The 18969-nt window shown below is 47.1% G+C and overlaps 1 protein-coding gene across 7 annotated transcripts; it reads left to right on the top strand.

Moving 5' to 3' along the window:
• Positions 1 to 784: 784 nt before the first annotated feature.
• On the top strand, positions 785 to 17073 carry LOC140193374 (uncharacterized). 7 transcript variants are annotated; one of them, XR_011884762.1, is made up of 5 exons: positions 790 to 1544; positions 1611 to 2141; positions 11584 to 13455; positions 14300 to 14324; positions 14827 to 17073. XR_011884762.1 is itself a non-coding variant. In XM_072250710.1 (4 exons), exons 1-3 carry the CDS (start codon positions 1266 to 1268, stop codon positions 14321 to 14323), a joined length of 834 nt encoding a protein of 277 aa, XP_072106811.1. In that variant the 5' UTR covers positions 785 to 1265; the 3' UTR covers position 14324; positions 14827 to 17073. The 7 variants fall into 7 exon arrangements, 4 of the variants coding, with proteins under 4 accessions (XP_072106811.1, XP_072106810.1, XP_072106807.1 ...); XM_072250710.1 differs by lacking the exon at positions 11584 to 13455 and having other exon boundaries at positions 785 to 1544; XR_011884760.1 differs by having other exon boundaries at positions 11584 to 14324.
• Positions 17074 to 18969: the final 1896 nt, after the last annotated feature.

Raw genomic sequence — 18969 nt, 5'->3', positions numbered from 1 at the left:
ACCACTTGTGGACCAAAATGCAATTTAAGTTGGCATTATGATCAGTACATACTTGGTGGACTGATCAGCCTGTTCCTGACTGTACTGATCTAAAGTTGTTCATCGTCTTCCTGATATAGTCTCACTAGTGCCATATTCAGTTGTAATAAACGCTTAAACTCCAACCCCCTTAAAACAGGACATACGGACCAAGCAGGTGGTTACCAAAAGATCTCAAAAGTGAGATAGGGAACAACAATTGTTTTGCAGTAGATGTTTAGGGTCTGGAATACACTGCTGGGGTAGTTAACCCAAATGCACACCATTGGAACGGGAACTGAACAAACGGTTGAAAGAAAAAGGAATGCAGGCATGTGAGGAAAGGGCAGGAAATAGTTTTGACTGGTATGGCCTTGTATAAAGACAGCACAAACTGGATAAGCTCATTATCAACAATACGTTACCTGGAATTCACAAAAAAATCTGCTCTAGTAACTGAAATCACAGATTGGATCAGAACCCCTCTGTTTTAAGGCAGGAATTCTGCCATTCAGCGGAACAGAATGGAATTCTGTGGAATAGAATTGGGGTCAATGTGATGTCCCCATATGGCTCTCAGAAATGGGCCCATGAACTATTAATTCAGCAGGTGATTGATACAAAGGTTTTGGTACATTGACAAATCAGGTGCTCCCACTGTAACAATGTCCTCCAACTGGTTGTGATGATGTATTTCAGATAATGTCCATGTCTCCTCATCACCCGTCTTTCACCAAGATGCTGAGCCATTTGTTTATATCTGCAAATCCACGCCATCACGTGACGGAGCGCTGCTCGGTTCCTGTGAGTCACACAGCTCTGATGAAGAAACAGAAAGTCCGCAGTCTGCGGAGCCCCCAGCCTGGTCAGGACCACCACAGCAGAGACCCTGTCCACAAGATGATCATGACTGGGTGTCCGTCCACCCTTCGGACTGCTACAGTTCCTGTAAATGCGGCACTATTCCACAATCTGCAATTTTCCCAGATACATTACTGTCCTGTGCTCAAACATCAGTGTTAGGGAAGAGTGGAACAGAAAGACAGGCACAAAATAAATACTGCTTGCTAAAGACCAGCGGGTGTGATATTGATGACGGGGAGACGGGCCCTTTGTGTAGGTGTCAAGGCTGCATTGGGCCCCACCACCATGAAACTGTGGAACGACGTTGTTCCCCGCAACATGACCCGCAGTTTCCTGACTGTCCCAAAGCAACGACCCCAGCGGTTACCCAGCACACGCGCGAAATGACCACGTCTCCTCTCGGGATGAAGGGTGGTTGCAGTTTGTTCGGTGTGGGAACAGATAAGAGTGAGGAACGGGGCAGATGCAACGGCAGGCGAGAGTCCAAGTGCGGCAGCCACGGGGATGATCTCTATCTCCGCCAGATAGATGAAATGGGAATCACTTGTTTGTCCTACAACCCATCGGCGTTGTACTCGAGAACCTTTGCTTCTGGGGAAGATGATTTCTGCAGGCCGCCCGGGAAACACAGTGCAAGCAGAGATCGACGGCCACATTGTCAGGTAAGTGTAACGCCTGAAAGCTGCGTTAAACTTCTATTTGGGTACGTGTCTGGAACTTAAAGAAAGGAGTGTCAATTGCAGAGGCCATCGCGGATTGACAGCGATCATAGCTGCGGGGGCGTCGCCGACAGAGGGGCCACGGGAGCCTGGAAGTCGGAAGGTGGAAGGGTGCGCAAGAGTGCCGCGGCAAAGATGTGCGGCACCGTGCCTTTCCCCAGAGAGAACTCCTCCTGGCTCAACTCCGCCACTCAGGACAAGCTGAGAGAATTCCCCTGTTCCGGAAGGAGACAGTCGAGAAATAAATCTGTCATTCCAAGGTTCCACAAGCAAGGCAGCGAGGGTCCCGATCCGATCGGCCTCGGCCCGTTTGTTAGGGAGGATACCTGGTGGCGGAGCCGGCTGCTAAGAGGGGCGTACCCACAGAGTGGTGCCGAACCCCGGCTCAGGACGGAGAGATGCACCAGGAAAACGGACGATGTCTATGTCTACGAAGTGGATGACGCTGGGACTTTGAGTCTGTTTTACAAACAACGCCCGAGTTCGTGCGGCGTCTCGGATAGCGACGATAATCTGTGCGGTAAGAAGGGCCACCCCAAGGTAAGAGGTCCGCGGGTGATGGAGGGGCGTGAGGCCGTGATAACAGTACCGGCGGGGTCGATCAGCCAGCGAGTGAAGCGGCTGGCTGGTTCGGGGGCGGGGGGGGTGTACAATGAGGAATTCTCAGGAAGCTGTGAAGGATTTACTGACTTCGGACCGCGAATCACCAAATAAATTCTCTAAAGCAGGTTATCGCTGCCTGAAGGAACGTTTGCAGGGTTGTTTTCCGTTTCAGGGTTAAACTCTCAGGGCAGACGGCGGGGAATGGGTTATCACGGTCGCAGTGCAGGGCCGAGGGGCTGAGCAGGTCGCTCTACTGGAGGCAGCATGGACTCCACTGGCCTATTAGCCCCCGATTCTGTCAAATTTAAAACTCACTGCTTCAGAGTACACTGTATTGCCAAGGCTGAGAATATGTGCTTTCCAAGGGAACGAGAGGATGTGGGTTTGAAGCACAGAATCACTCGTGACCTTCCTGAGCGGCGGCACCGACTCAACGGACCGAACGACCTACTCCTGTTATTAGGCAGATACAAGCTCTGATCAAGTGCAAGGCAGTTCCGGGGCAGGAGCACATTACCCCATTATTTCAGTGCGTGAGTGCGTGTGTGTGTGTGTGTGTGCGTGTAAGTGTGCCTGTGTAGGTGTCTGTTTAGGTATGTCTGTGCAGGTATGTAGGTGTGTGAGCGTGTATGTTTGTGTGTGTAGCTGTATGTGTGTGAGTGATTATGTTTGTGTGTGTAGATGTGTGTATGTGTGCATGTGTATGTGTGTGTAGGTGTGCGCGTGTGTGTGGGTGTGTGTGTTTGTAGGTATATGTGTGCGTGTGTGTGTGTGTGTGAGAGAGAGAGAGAGTGTGTGCGTGCGCACGCGTACATTAATAACTGAATGTGAAATCTGTGTTTTTGTGTTTATAACTGATATACTCCAGATGCATACTCCATTTTTAAAAACCTACAGAGAGCAACTTAAAGAATCATTAAAAGGGAAAAGATGAATTATAAAAGCTAGTTAGCAAACAATATCAAAGTGGATAGTAAAAGCTTTTTCAAATATGTAAAAAATAAAAGAGAAATGAGAGTGAATATAGGACTGCTAGAAAATGAGACCTAAGAAATAATAACGGGGCACAAGGAGATGGCAGATGAACTAAGTGAATATTTTGCATTATTTCGCAGTTGACAGATATTGAAGGGTGTGAGGAAAGAGAAGTGAGTGCAGTTACTATCACAAGGGAGAAAGAGTTCAAAGAGCTGAAAACGCACTCTAGGGTTCTGAAAGTAGAGATTGTGGAGGCATTAGTAATGATCTTTCAAAAATCATTCAACTCCAGCATGGTTCCGGAGGACTAGAAAATTGCAGAAAGGAGGAAGGCAGCAGAAAGGAAATTATAGACCAGCTACCCAAACGTCAGTGGTTGGGAAGATGTTGGAGTCAATTGTTAAGGTTGAGGTTATGGAGTACTTGATAACACAGAACAAGACAGGTCAAATTCAGTGTGGTTTCCTTGAGGAAAGATCTTGCCTGACGAACCTGTTGGAATTCTTTGAGGAGATTATATGTCAAACAGATAAAGGAAATGCAATGGATGTTGTATATTTGGACATTCCACAGATCTACTACTCTCTGACTAAAAAAATTCCTCCTTATTTGTTCTAACGGATCATCCCTCAATTTTGAGGCTGTGCCTTCTAGTTCTGGATACCCCCACCATAGAAAACATCCTCTCCACATCCACCCTATCTAGTCCTTCCAACATTCAGTAGATTTCAATGAAATCCACCCCCACCCCCGTATCCTTCTAAATTCCAGTGAGTACAGGCCCAAAGCTGCCAAACACTCCTCATGTTAACCCCTTCATTCCTGGAATCATCCTTGTGAACTTCCTCTGGACTCTCTCCAATGACGACACATCCTTTCTGAGATATGGGGCCCAAAACTGATGACAATACTCCCAAGTGAGTCCTGACTAATGTCTTATAAAGCTTCAGCATTATCTTCTTGCTTTTATATTCTATTCCCCTTGAAATAAATGGCAACATTGCTTTTCCCTTCTTTACCACAGACTCAACCTGTATATTAAGTTTCTGGGAGTCATGCATAAGGACTCCTAAGTCCCTCCGCACCTTTGGTGTTTGAACCTTCTCCCCATTTAGATAATAGTCCGCACTATTGTTCCTTTTACCAAAATCTATTGTCATACATTTCCCAACAGTTTATTCCATCTGCCACTTTTTTGCCCATTCTTCCAATTTGTCTAAGTCCTGCTGCAATCACATTGCTTCCTCAGCACTGCCTACATCTTCACCTATCTTTGTATCATCCGCAAACTTTGCCACAAAGCCATCAATTCCATTATCCAAGTCATTGACAAACAATGTGAAAAGTAATGATCCCAATACTGACCCCTGTGGAACACCACTACTCACCAGCAGCCAACCAGAAAAGGCCCCTTTTATTCCCACTTGCTGTCTCCTGCCTGTCAATCATTCTGCTATCCATGCCAGTGTCTTTCCTGTAACACCATAGGATTTTATCTTGTTAAGCAGCCTCATGTGTGACACCTTATCAAATGCCTTCTGAAAATCCAAGTAAGTGACATCCACTGCCTCTCCTTTGTCTGCCCTACTTGTTAATTCTTCAAAGAACTCTAACAGAATTGTTAGACAAGATTTCCCTTCACAAAAACCATGTTGACTTTGACTTACTTTATCATTAGTCTCCATGTACCTTTAAACCTTATCGTTAATAATAAACCCAACACTTTTCCCACTGAACTTAGGCTAATTGGCCCATAATTTTCTTTCTTTTGCCTTCCTCTCTTCTTAAAGAGTGGAGTGATATCTGCAATCTTCCAGTTCTCTGGGACCATGCCAGAATCAAGAGGTATTTGAAAGATCATGACCAATGCATCCATTACGCTGATACAATTGTATTTCTATGCTATATTGACTGTCCTGTTGTACATACTATTTATTATAAATGACCATAAATTGTACATTGCACACTTAGATGGAGACGTAACATAAAGATTTTTACTCTTCTGTCTCTCACCTTATCTCCTTGCCTGCCCACTGCCTCCCTCTGGTGCTCCTCCCCCTTTTCCTTTCTTCCATGGTCCTCTGTTCTCTCTGATTCGATTCCCCTTTCTCCAGCTCTGTATCTCTTCAATTTCCCAGCTCTTTACTTGACCCCCTCCTCCCAGTTTACCTATCACCTTGTGTTTCTCCCTCCACCTTTTAACTCTACTCATCTTTTTTTCTCCAGTCCTGCTGAAGGGTCTCAGCCCAAAGCATCAACTGTGCTCTCTTCCATAGATGCTGCCTGGCCTGCTGAGTTCCTCCAGCATTTTGTGTGTAGCTCAGATTTTCAGCATCTGCAGACTTCTTCTTGTTTGGGACAGTCACCTTTTCTGCCTTGGCAAATCAGATGCTCATGTTGTGACAGTGTTCCAGATTCCAGTTAGGTCTTCCACAGATCCCCTCTCACCCTCCTACCCCTCAACCTAACCAATGCCACATGGTTTTAGATAGTTCTGCTGTGGGAATTGTTTCTTGCCACCTACCCCATCTGTGACCCTCATGGGTTTAAACAGCTCTGTCAGGTCCTACCTCCATGTCCCCCACCCCTGCATGCATCCTGCAGTCCAAGGAAACAAACCCACCTTATCCAGTCCCTCCTCATGACTGAAGTCCTCCTGAGCACTGCTGTGAGGTGCCATGGGTGCGCTGAGCAGAAGTGTTCCTTTCGGGGCAGGACAACTTAGGGGAACACACATCAAAGTTGCTGGTGAACGTAGCAGGCCAGACAGCATCTCTAGGAAGAGGTGCAGTCGACGTTTCAGGCCGAGACCCTTCGTCAGGACTGTTCCTGTTCCTGTTGTTTGCAACTTAGGGGAAGGCTGATTTCATCACAGAAGTAATTTGGAAGCTGCTACCTACAGGTAGGTGTGCCATGTGGGAACCTTTACAAAGTAAAATCGTGAAGAGCCCATCAAGTGAACTAGGAGGCACAGCGGTTGTCTAGTTGATTTGCTACACTGCAGCTCCAGCGAGCCAAGTTCAATCCAGTCTTCGGGTGTTGCCCCTGTGGAGTCTGCACATTCTCTGTGACTACCCAGGTTCCCTCCCCACACTGGATGGACGAGCTGTCTGCTGTCAATTGACCCTAATGTAGGCTGAGTATGTAGGGGCCATTGTGAATCAAAGTGGTAGAGCCTAACTGAGGACTTTGTTCTGGAGAGAGTGGGAGAGAGAGAAGTTGGAGGAGGGGGGAAGAGAGAGGGGGGGGAAGGAGAGGGAGAGGGAGACTGTGACTGTAACTGTAGAATTTGGGGAAGGGTTGCTGAAATTCTACAATGTAGCCTTTAAAAAGGAAAGGGTTTTGGTCTTAAAGGTGGATGAATGTAGACAGACTGGTGCCAGGCTGCTCTCGGAGGCAAGGGAGGGGATTGCTGGGTCTTTGACAGAGATGAAGTGTTCACTGCTCAAGTGCGAGGTACCAGATGACTGGAGAGTAGTTGGGTGACAGGAATAAACTAGATAATTGCAGTCCAGTGAGTCTAATAATAGTTCAAAAAAACTGAGGGTCAAGGCTAATTTACATTTGGAAAGGTGGGGTTAATTGAAGTAAGGTGAAGATGCTTCTGACCAATTTAATTGAATTTTCAGAGGTAGCTAAATGTATTGATGAGGACACTGTAGGCAATTTAGTATACTTAGATGTCAATAAGTATCCACATTGGAGACTAATCCAAAACATTATAACACATGGGATCCCAGGGTAAATTGACAAAACAGATCAAATAACTGGGAGTAGTAGGAGGCAGGGGGTTAGGTGAGAGGTGGGGAGGGTTGTTTTTGTTATAGAAAGCCTGGGACTGCTGGTGTGACTCGAGTGAAATACCTGTAGCTGGACAGAGGGAGACAGAGAAACCTGCAATGTCTCTCTTTCTCTCAGTCACATACATATACAGTCAGAAGGGGAAGAGAGAGATTTGTTCAGTGTTACATATGCACAAGCCTAGATCTGCACTATACAGTAAAGGACAGAGAAGCAGGAAGAGATGTATAGATGCATACAGCCTCACAGGCAGAGGTAGCAAGAATGGAACAGATGCAGTTTCATACTGACTGGGACCCTTGCAGTTAGAGAGAGATAGAGAGAGAGAGAGCGCAAGAGAGAGAGAGAGAGAGAGAGAGAGAGAGAGAGAGAGAGAGAGAGAAGCAATATCACATAGGAGGGGAAAGAGTGCGAGAGTAACGCACACCCTTTCTCACACACACAAACACACACATGGTGAGGGAAAAGAGATCAGTCTTCCAAGGAGAGAAGGGGTGGAGGGTCGTGCAGCTGCATACATACACACAGTGAGGAAAACCTCACACAGACAAAGGGAGAGAAGTGTGCAGTGTCACAGAAAGGTAGAGAGAAAGAGAGATGTGCGCACATGGGAGAGACTACTGTCTCATAAACAGAGAGCCAGGAGTGAGAGGTGCAGTCTCACACAGAGTAGAAAGAGTGGTTCATGCAGCCTTGTAGTCAATGTCTGTCTGTCTCTCTCTCTCACACACACACACACACACACACACACACAGTCCCTCTCACTAGAGCATAGGAGACTGATGGATGACATTTTAGAGATTTACATGACTATAAAGGTAGTCAGAATCTTTCTCCCAGGGTAAGCAGTGGTGTGCAGAAGAACATCTCTGAACTCACAACATATCAGATCTTGTAGCAGCAGAAGACCATGAACGTACACTCAGTACAGGAAGTACCCAATAAAGTAGCTATGGAGTGTATTTTGTGTGTGTTGCCCTGGATTTCAAACATCTGCAGAATCTCCTGTGTTTATGAGAAGCTGGACAAACTCAGCTTGTTGGAGGAAAATGGACAATCATCACTTCAGATCAAGACCCTTCCACCTGTCCCAACCCAAAATGCTGTTTGTCTATTCCCCTCCATAAGTGCTGCCTGACCCACTGAGTTCCCTCAGCATCTTATGTGTTGCTCCTTCTTCTGAGCAGGGAATGAGATAATGTTGCTAGCTTACAGCACTGGCAACTCGAGTTTGATCCCGGCCTCCAGTACTGCCTGTGTGGAACTTGCATATCCTCTATGTAACAATATAGGATTTCCCTGGATGCTCCAGTCTCTTCCAACATCCCAAACACACTCTTGATGGATATTTCACTTGATGGATACGTTACCCCTAGATTAGGTAAGTGGAAAAGGATTAAAGAGGAATGGATGGGCATAAGAGCAGGCTGTAGGATTGCAGGAAAGTAAGAGGAGAATGGGACTGATGAGATTGCTTGGCTGGAAGCAAGCACAGACTTGATGAACTGAATGGCTTCCTTCAGCATCATAACGTTAGGTAATAGTCACATAGAGGGTGTGCAGAGTCAGCATCATGCAAAATTACAAAGTTAATATATTTTGGTCATAAGATCATATTTGGAGATACTTGCTGCTAGCTGCAGAACATTCAATTCCATTTGCAACTCTTCAGATCATAAGTCACCCATGCCTGTGTGCAAACAACACACGAGAAGAGTCGGCCATCTATCCCATCAACCCTACTCCACCATTCAATAAGATCATGACTGATCTGGCTGTGGATTCTGCTCCATCTACTGGCCTTTTCCCCACTACCCTAATTCCTCGTTACGCAAAAACCTGTCAAAGTGTGTCTTAAATATATTAACAAGTCATCAGGCTTGACTGATAAGCGAGTTGCATCTTTCACTCTCGCATTGTTATTTAATGTAGAAATATTTTGACTGAGTTAGAGGATAAGGTGAGCCATTTAATTGGGTTAATGGTAATCCATTGTTGAGCAAACAGTCTAACAAAATCTTTTCAAAGACCTGAGAGGCACTCCACACAATAACCAGGCAATCCCTGATAATACAGACTCTAGCCACTTCCCCACTTTGCTCAATGTGCGTGTTCTTTGACTAAGCAATGAATGGGCGATCTGATCTCCTCCTTCACTGCTTCAACCAACAGTATTATAAGATAAGATGAGATAAAACTATTTATCCAGAAGGAAATTATTGCTGCAAGGTTGCTCAGTCAGAAATATATACTTTAAAATACAAAATGTAAGCATTGAGGTATGAAAAAGAATGCAAATGTGCATTAAAAAGTAATAGTGCAAAATACAGATGTGCAATGAAACCATATACATTTGAGGAGGAGAAATTGTGGAGTCTTATAGCGAGAGGGAGAAAGGGTCACCTGTGACGTTCAGTGGTGCACCTTGATGGAATCAGTCTGTTACTAAAGATGCTCCTCTGTTTGTCCAATGTGTCATGGAGGGTGTGAGATAACGCTCCGTAGCTTCTGCAGCATCCTCCTCTCAGGCAGAACCATCAGGGAATCCAGTTCCACCCCCAGAACAGAACCAGCCTTCCTAATGAGGTTATTGGTCTTCTTGGCATCAGCTGTTCTCACCCTGCTGCCCCAGCAGGCTATGGCGTGGAATAGAATGATGGCCACCACTGAGTCGTAGAACATCTGCAGCAGGGTACTGCAGATGTTGAATGACCAGAGCCTCCTCAGGAAGTACTGTCGGCTCTGTCCTTTCTTGTACAGAGCCCCTGTATCTTTAGTCCAGTCCAGTTTATTGCCCAGGTGAGTTCCCAGATATTTGTAGTCCCAGACGACTTCCACATCCGTTCCCTTTATGGAGATGGGAATGTTATGGAGTCCCACTAAAGGTGTTTTCACTTTCCTGAAGTCCATCACCAACTCCTTTGTCGTAGTGATGTTGAGCTGCAGGTGATTCAGCCCACATCAATTAAGAAAGTTGTCACCACTCTCCTGTACTCAGCCTCTTGACCCTGGCTGCTACAGCCCACAACCGCTGAAAACTTCTGCAGGTGGCAGAACTCCAAGTTGTATCTGAAGTCCGAGGTGTAGATGGTGAACAGGAAGGGGGACAGGACAGTCCCCTGTGCTGTTAACCACAGTATCTGATACACAGCTCTGCAATCTCACGTTATGTGGCTGTCTGGACAGGTAGTCTGTAACCCAGGACACTGGTGGGGCATCCACCTGCATCTCTGTGAGTATACTTCCTAGTAAAGCAGGTCGTATGATGTTAAAAGCATCAGAAAAATCAAAGAACATGATTCTCACAGTGCTGCCTGGCTCATCCAGATGAGTGTAAGCCTGTTGAAGCAGGAAAATAATGGCATCCTTGACTCCAATATGTGGTTGGTAAGCAAACTGCAGGGAGTCCTGTGATAGATTTACGATGGTCTGGAGGTATGTCAGGACCAGTCTTTCTAACGATTTCATAAAATGTGAGGTCAGTGCCACTGGTCTGTAGTCACTGGGCATGGGGGAACATGTCTTCTTAGGTACTGGAACGAGGCAGGATGTTTTCCACAGCACGGGGACTCTCTCCAGGCTGAGGCTGAGGCTCAGATTAAAGATGTATTGAAAGACTGCGCCCAGCTCAGTAGCTTGAGTGCCCTTGGGTGGGCAGATGCCGTCTGATCCACAGTCTGGCCTGGGTGAAGTCTGCTGAGTTCTCCCCTTACCTGCTCAGCAGTGACAGTCCATGTGTCTGTGGTCATTGGCTCTCCGGTGTCCTGGGAGAGAGACTGAGGAGACTGAACGTTGAGAGGGGAGGAGCTGGGAGGAGGATGGGTTGTAGAGGGTAAACAGAAGCCTCCTCATCAAACCTGTTGAAAAACACATTTAACTCTTTGGCTCTGACTGGTCCCCTTCAATCACTTGGTCTCTGGTCTTTCTGTACCCTGTGATCGTTTTCATACCACTCCACACATCCTTTGTGTTGTCCCGCTGTAATTTCCTCAACAGCTTCCTCCTGCAGCAGTCCTTGCCCTGGGCGATCTTCTCCCTCAGTTCCATCTGAACCAGCCTGATCTCCTCCCTATCTCCATCTCTGAATGCCCTCTTCTTCCTGTTCAGATTGGCTTTGATGTCCTTGGAGATCGAAGGTTTATTGTTTGGGAAACAGTGTACAGTCCTAGTGGGAACAGTATTATTCACACAGAAGCTGGTGTACCTGTGATGCAGTCCGTCAGTCCATCAATGTCCTCTCATTATGGACTGCAGAGCACATCCCAGTCAGTCCTTTCAAAGCAGCCCTGCAGGGCCTCACTGGCCCCCTGTGACCATTTCCTAACAGACTTCTTGATCACAGGTTGCCGCTGGATCAGAGACTTGTACAAGAGGTTATGATCTGATCTGTCAAGAGGGGTGGGGGAAGGGCAATGGCACTATACTGTATATGTCCTCAGTGTTTGCATATAGCAGATCCAGTGTCTTATTTTCCCTAGTTTTGACAGTCGACAAACTGTGAAAGTGGGTAAAGTCGCATCTGCTTATTCACTGCTTTATGAACCCCCACTAGGACAGAATGTGTGTGCAGCCATCATTAGGACTTTGCTTTCTTTTGCAGGACACCTGTCAGCATTTGAGTTGTAAATGGTGTAAGTCACAGCCAGTACCTGGGAGAACAAGATGCTCACTGTGTTCTGATGACACCAGCAGCCTGATGAGCTTAAAACAGGGAGACTGCCACACCTCAACCTTCAGGACTAATGGAGGCTCCACACCCATAATCTACTCCTTACCACAGTGGCCAAGACACCTACTCCTGCAAAACAGTGGGGCTCAGGCAACAACTGCAGTGTACAAAGACTAACTATCGATCAGACTCAGGCACAGCACCCCGGCCATCTCTGTGCGTTAACACATCACCTCTGTCTCACCTCACATAGAATAGTTAGAAATAGGTACAAAACTTTGTAATATGTATAATATAAAAGCCATCCATGACAGAACTGTCAGCGAGCCAGTGAAGGCAATAATGATTCAGAGTGAATATTAGACACAGAATGAAACTAAGAGCTTGCAAGGAGTGAGGTAAATCTGCAGAAGTAAAAGAATTATTTTAATGTCAAGACTAACATTAAATGTAAGGCTCCCAAAAACAATAAAGCTTTGTGAAATACACTGATTAACGAAGAGGCATGTTGGAACATTCGTGCTAATCTTTACACCTTTCATATTGGTGATCAAGGTCAGGGGTCAAGGAATGATAGTGAACAGTGAATGATAGGATGGTAAACCCAAACCAATCTGACCTCATTGCGGTGGCCTTACTCACAATCACCTTTACTTATGTCATACACTTAAACTCCATTTCACACACATATACTTCTTCTTAAGCCCATCACTCCTACTGAGGCACAGACCACCAAAAGCAGCTCACCAGAGTTCTCTGTCCTGGGTTAGCCTTTCAAGCTGTCCCCAGGTCTTGGTGTATCCTCCTCCCAGAGGTGAGGTCTTTGGAGCTTCTGTAGCTCTGGTTTTTATTTTTATAGGATAGAATTGCCGATCCTATGTCCAACCCTCCTCATTTTGTTGCCGGGCTTGGGAGTGTTACACTAACACAATTTCACCCTCACATGTAGTGAAGAATACACACAGAGTGACAGATGCAGAATGGAAATGGGTCCTTTAGCTTAATGTGTCTGCACTGAGCATCAACCACCCATTTACACTAATAATAATAATAATAATAATCCTTCCTTTTAATTCCAATTCTGCTCCTACATCTTATGGTTTTATAGAAGGCATAGGTTAAAGGTGAGAGGCAAAAGATTTAAAAGAGATCCAGAATAGTACAGCACAGAAACAGGCCCTTCCTCCCACAGTGTTGTGCTGAACCAATTAAATACCCAACTAATCTAATCCCTTCTGCTCATATCTTTCTATTCGTACGTGTTCATGTGCCTATTAAGAGCCTCTTGAAAACCTCTATTTTATTTGCCTCCATCACCACCCCAGGGAGTGCATTCCAGACATCCCCCATCTGAGGGGTAAGCTGTTCGCAGAGCTTGATGAGTATATTGTAACAGCTACCAGAGGTAGGTACAATTTCACCAATAAAAAAAACACATTTGGACAGTTACATGTATGGGAAAGGAACAGAAGGATATGGGCCAAATACAGGAAAATGGGATTGCCTTTGACAGGCATTTGGTTGGCATGGATGTTTGCAGCATTTTTTTGTTTTTACATTTGAAGTCAAATAACAAGAAAGTAAGGAAATCCCGATGAAACTGAAATGGGATCGTGACACAACAAGAGGCCACAATCCATTGAGCCTGAGCCAACTCTATAAAAATCCTCTTCAACTAATCCCAATCTCCTGCTTTATCCTTTCTGTTATTCTGCAGCTTACCTGTTTGAAAATTAGCACTGAAACTGCTGGGTCTGGGTTCTGCAATGCCTCTCGATTCTAGGAATGGGACAACAATGACAGGTTTGAGATTCTGGGATTGAGATGCATGACTCAATAATTCAGAGACTGGGGTTCTGGATTTGGGATTCTGGGCTCAGGTTTTATGGTTAGCCTATATGTGTTTGGGATACCAGAACTATGATTCAATGCTTGAGATTTTGAGACTGGAATTCTAGGTTTGGGAGTGAGGTTCTGAGTGTAACAAGGGCATCTAGATCTGTTACTGGGATAACTGATATTGACCTTATTATACAAAAATATGCCAGCAACATTGGGAATCATGAACTTATTTAATTCACACATCAACCATAGTTTATGATCTCAAATCATTCCACCTGGACTCTCCATTTAAAATGCAAAAAGATGAACCGGTTTATTTGCCTATGAATATGTGAAAACCCCTCTGAAATGTCAAATGTTGAGCAGACCAGAAATGTAACTAACCCTGAAAGTCATTGAGCATTTTAAAATTCCTTCAAACACAAAAGCAACCTAATAATAATGGGTCTAAAGATAGAGAAACAGCTGGAGCTGTCAACCAGGACAAGGGCTTAGAATGAAACAATCCAGACTGCCTGAGTGCATTGTGCAGGACCTACAGACACCCCATGGAACGTGAACTCTGAGTGATCAATAGGCAGTTTACTGCTTCCACTCAGCACAGAAATGTCATTAGTGAAGAATCCAATGACACAGAAAGAGACAAAGCACATTTCTCAAATACCTTGCATGGAGTCAAAAGCTTCAGATGTTGGACCTCTCATGCATGTGACCTTGCAAACAGTAGTGACTGTTATTTTTTTCATGCAATGATATTTGTATAGATTGACCTGGGTTCTAACTTTTGACAAATCTTTGTTCTCAGGATATCTCCTTTCATGACCTATAAGGTAACTTTTCTGTGTTTCTGCTCTGACAAAGGCCAAATTTGTGGCTTTCAGTAACTCCTCCCATCATGCTTGGAAGTAATCAGACCCTTTACCGAGTTCTAGGTACAACAGCCGGAAAATATGAGGAAACAGTTTAAAATGACATGCCCCCCTCCCCACGGCTGCAGAATGCTAATTACCACCTAGATCAACACTTCCCCCCTCCCCGCAGAATGCTAATTCACCACCTAGATTAACACTTCCCCCTTCCTGCTCAATAGACACGAATGGACACATTTATATATTCACAAGACTGTGAACTTAGACCACAAATCCGTAAGAGCAGAATTAAGCTATTTAGCCCATCGAGTCTGCTCCACCATTCTACCATTGCTGATTTATTATCCGTCTCAACCTGCCTTGGTTCTAATCACTTAATTCCACTCCAGTCCTGACCAACCCTAATAGATGAGCATGAGAAGCGTTATGCTCTGCTTCAGAATCTTTCTCAATCTTTCCTCAGCATACTGAAGAGTGGACAACAAATGAAACTAACAAGTATTAATAGAAAACGTACAGACAGCTAGGATCGCATTCTGATGTAGGGTCTTGACATGAAACATCAACTTACATCTTCTGCTTCACGGACATGTGACCTGCTAAATTCTTCCAACATTCAGTTTTTTGTTTGTGTTTTTATCATCTGTCACAGAAGATGCCAAGCAGTCGGCAGCAGTACAGTGGCATGATGTGAATGAATGAACCCAGACATCCCACCTCTCCCGGAAGTTCCGGGAGTCTCCCGCAAATCAATAGTGGCTCTCTGACACCTGGAAATTATATACAATATCCCAGAAATAGATTTTTTTGAGAGCGAGAGGGAGAGAGAGAGCAAGCATCCTGATTGGTCTCTCTTTGTGCTGAGAGTGATCCCCAACCACCTGGCCACAAGGAAACGATATGATTTGGCGATATGAAACGATATGAGTCTGCACCTTTCCTCACTCCCTGTCATGTACTGTTGAATTTTAACACACGCGAGGTCATCAGTGACCCAAGACGTGCAAAGGAATGGGTCCGTGACCCATTTGTGAATGTCCCCGGTGAATCATCCATGTCAGCGCGGGAAGGAGATCAACTCTTCGAGTTTGCAAATGACGGCGGGCTGAAAAGTATGTTTGACATAACATCTCTGCCGGCATTCTGGATCAAAGACAAGGCTGAATATCCTGAGATAGCCACGGAAGCACTGAAAACGTTGCTTCCATGTCCAACGTATCTCTGTGAACCGGAGTTTTCTGCAATGAATGCAATGAAAACTAAATTGGGGAATAGACTGGACATAAGGAACCCCCTTCGAGTATCGCTGTCTCCCATCACCCCTCGATAGGACCGTCTTGTTGCAGGGAAACAAGCCCAAGGCTCCCACTGATTCAGTGATATTGTGTGTTGCAATGATTTTATATGTTCATATGGGGAAAATACTTAAAATGTTATGATGCGATTGACTTACCACCTACATTCCGGCTGTGATGGAACACCCGCCCCGCGGGTCGGCCGGTCCGCAAGAATATTGTCAATATTAAACCGGTCTGCGGCGCAAAAATGATTGCAGACCCCTGCTAGGTAGACCTATCAGTTTTCTCTGTGGACGGGCTTTACAGTTGACCCCAAAAATAATGACAGTGTTGCTCGCTGCATTGTTTGCAACAGTGACTTTTCTATTGCCCATGGTGGGCCAAAATGTGAAAGACATGTTGAGGTGAGTTTAACAGGTGTCATTACAGCATAGCTAACGTTATTTAAACTAGCTGGCTGGCTGCTAAGGAGCTACGCTATTGATGTCCTACGTGATGAGGCCAAACTCCCTGTAGACTTGCTTAAAGTTGTAATAGAATAAACATGGTAATATAATATTAGTACATATTTTAATGTCACATTTTCTGCATATACCCAACTTGGTTTACAGATTAGACAAAATCACTAAACAAAGTATTACATACACCCTTGGAGGTTGACCGTGGGAGCGAGGTGTGAGGATATGGGGCTGTGGGGGGCAGGGGTGCTACCTCCCCGAAATGAGTTTTTGCAGGGTGGGATGTCTGCGAACCAACCAAAACACCATGGGTTACAGGCACATTACCTAGGAAAACAGGAGGCCATGAGGGAGGTTTTATGATTCTGGTCACTGATGGAGCTCAGCATTTAGACCAAAAGATATTGGAACAGAATTAGGTTAATTGGCCCATTTACTGCCAACCTCTAAAGATCCTTGAACTGCGGAGCATGTTCAGCCACCTCAGAGAACAATAGATGACTATGCTGTGGAGGATCCAGGGGCGCAACGAACATGGATGAGACAAGGAAAGCTACCTTCCCTAGAGGATAGCAGTGAACAAACCAGGTTTCTTGAACAATCTGGTACATTTATGGTTACTGTTCCTGACAGCCAAGTTTGAAAGTACACTTCACTAACTGACTAGAGAGACCAAGGGTGAGCTGCTACAGCTGAAGCACCACCTACTCCTAGCATGTGAATTTCAGGTCTGTCTATGACCACAGGTGTCACGTTGATCTGCAGAGGGAATGTGTGTGTTGGCCCTGTCATCTGTTCTGTGTAAACAGAGTGGTGGGCCACAACCCTGTTCTTCGGCTCGGAAGGGGATGGTCAGCGTGGGGAGAGAGCAGTGGGCTGGAGAGGGAGTTGGTGGACTATCTTTGCTTCTGTACTGTAGTGTAATGCTGCTGGATGATAACAAATTTCAAATGATAAAAGATATTGATAATAAAACGGACTCTGATTCTGTTTTGGAGATACAGCTGGCGGACTGAGGAGGGAGTGGATGAGCTGGGGAGAGGGGAGAGAGAGGATGGGCCGGGGAGAGGGGAGAATGTGTATGAGCCGGGGAGAGGGGAGAGAGTGGATGACCCGGGGAGAGGGGAAAGAGTGGATTAGCCGGGGAGAAGGGAGAATCTGGATAGGCCGGGGAAAGGGGAGAAAGTGGATGGGCCGGGGAGAGGGGAAAATGTGGATGGGCCGGAGAAAGGGGAGAGAGTGGATGGACCGGGGAGAAGGGAGAGAGTGGATTAGCCGGGGAGAAGGGAGAATCTGGATAGGCCGGGGAAAGGGGAGAAAGTGGATGGGCTGGGGAGAGGGGAGAATATGGATGGGCCGGGGAGAGGGGAGAGAGTGGATGGGCCGGGGAGAGGGGAGAATGTGGATTAGCCGGGGAGATGGGGAGAGAGTGGATAGGACGGGGAGAGGAGAGAGAGAGTGGATAGGCCGGGGAGAGGGGAGAATGTGGATGGGTCGGGGAGAGGGGAAAATGTGGATAGACCGGGGAGAGGGGAGTATGTGGATGGGCCGGGGAGAGGGGAGAGAGTGGATAGGCTGGGGAGAGGGGAGAATGTGGATATGACGGGGAGATGGCAGAACGTGGATGAGCCGGGGAGAGGGGAGAGAGTGGCTGAGCCGGGGAGAGGGGAGAATGTGGATGAGCTGGGGAGAGGGGAGAATGGGGATGAGCCGGGGAGAGGGGAGAATGTGGAAGGGCCGGGGAGAGGGGAGAATGTGGATGGGCTGGTGAGAGGGGAGAGAGTGGATGATCCAGGGAGAGGGAAGAGAGTGGATGATCCGGGGAGAGGGGAGAGAGTGGATGGGCCGGGGAGATGGGAGAATGTGGATGAGCTGGGGAGAGGGGAGAATGTGGATGGGCCGGGGAGAGGTGAGAGAGTGGATATGCCGGGCAGAGGGGAGAATGTGGATGGGCCGGGGAGAGGGGAGAATGTGGATGGGCCGGGGAGAGGGGAGAATGTCGATGGGCCGGGGAGAGTGGAGAATATGGATGGGCCGGGAAGAGGGGAGAGAGTGAACAGGACGGGGAGAGGAGAGAGAGCAGATAGGCCGGGGAGAGAGGAGAATGTGGATAGGCCGGGGAGAGGGGAGAATGTGGAAGAGCCGGGGAGATGGGAGAACGAGGATGGGCTGGGGAGAGGGGAGAGAGTGCATGAGCCGGGGAGAGGGGAGAATGTGGATGGGCTGGGGTGATGCGAGAATGTGGATGGGCCGGGGAGAGGGGAGAATGTGGATATGCCGGGGAGAGGGGAGAATGTGGAAAGGCCGGGGAGAGGGGAGAATATGGATGGGCCGGGGAGAGGGGAGAAAGTGGATGGGCTGGGGAGAGGGGAGAATGTGGATGGGCCGGGGAGAGGTGAGAGAGTGGATATGCCGGGCAGAGGGCAGAATGTGGATGGGCCGGGGAGAGTGGAGAATGTGGATGGGCTGGGGAGAGCGGAGTGAGTGCATAGGCTGGGAAGAGGGGAGAGAGTGAATAGGACGGGGAGAGGAGAGAGAGCAGATAGGCCGGGGAGAGAGGAGAATGTGGATAGGCCGAGGAGATGGGAGAGAGTGGATAGGCCGGGGAGAGGGGAGAATGTGGATGAGCCGGGGAGATGGGAGAACGAGGATGGGCCGGGGAGAGGGGAGAGAGTGGATGGGCCGGGGGGAGGGGAGAGAGTGGATGGGCCGGGGTGATGGAAGAATGTGGATGGGCCGGGGAGAGGGGAGAATGTGGATGTGCCGGAGAGAGGGGAGAATGTGGAAAGGCCGGGGATAGGTGAGAATATGGATGGGCCGGGGAGAGGGGAGAGAGTGGATGGGACGTGG

Source organism: Mobula birostris, unplaced genomic scaffold (genome assembly GCF_030028105.1).
Source record: "Mobula birostris isolate sMobBir1 unplaced genomic scaffold, sMobBir1.hap1 scaffold_569, whole genome shotgun sequence".
NCBI classification, from domain to species: domain Eukaryota; kingdom Metazoa; phylum Chordata; class Chondrichthyes; order Myliobatiformes; family Myliobatidae; genus Mobula; species Mobula birostris.
Note: the sequence above shows the minus strand (reverse complement) of the source record. Positions and strands in the feature narration are given on the sequence as shown.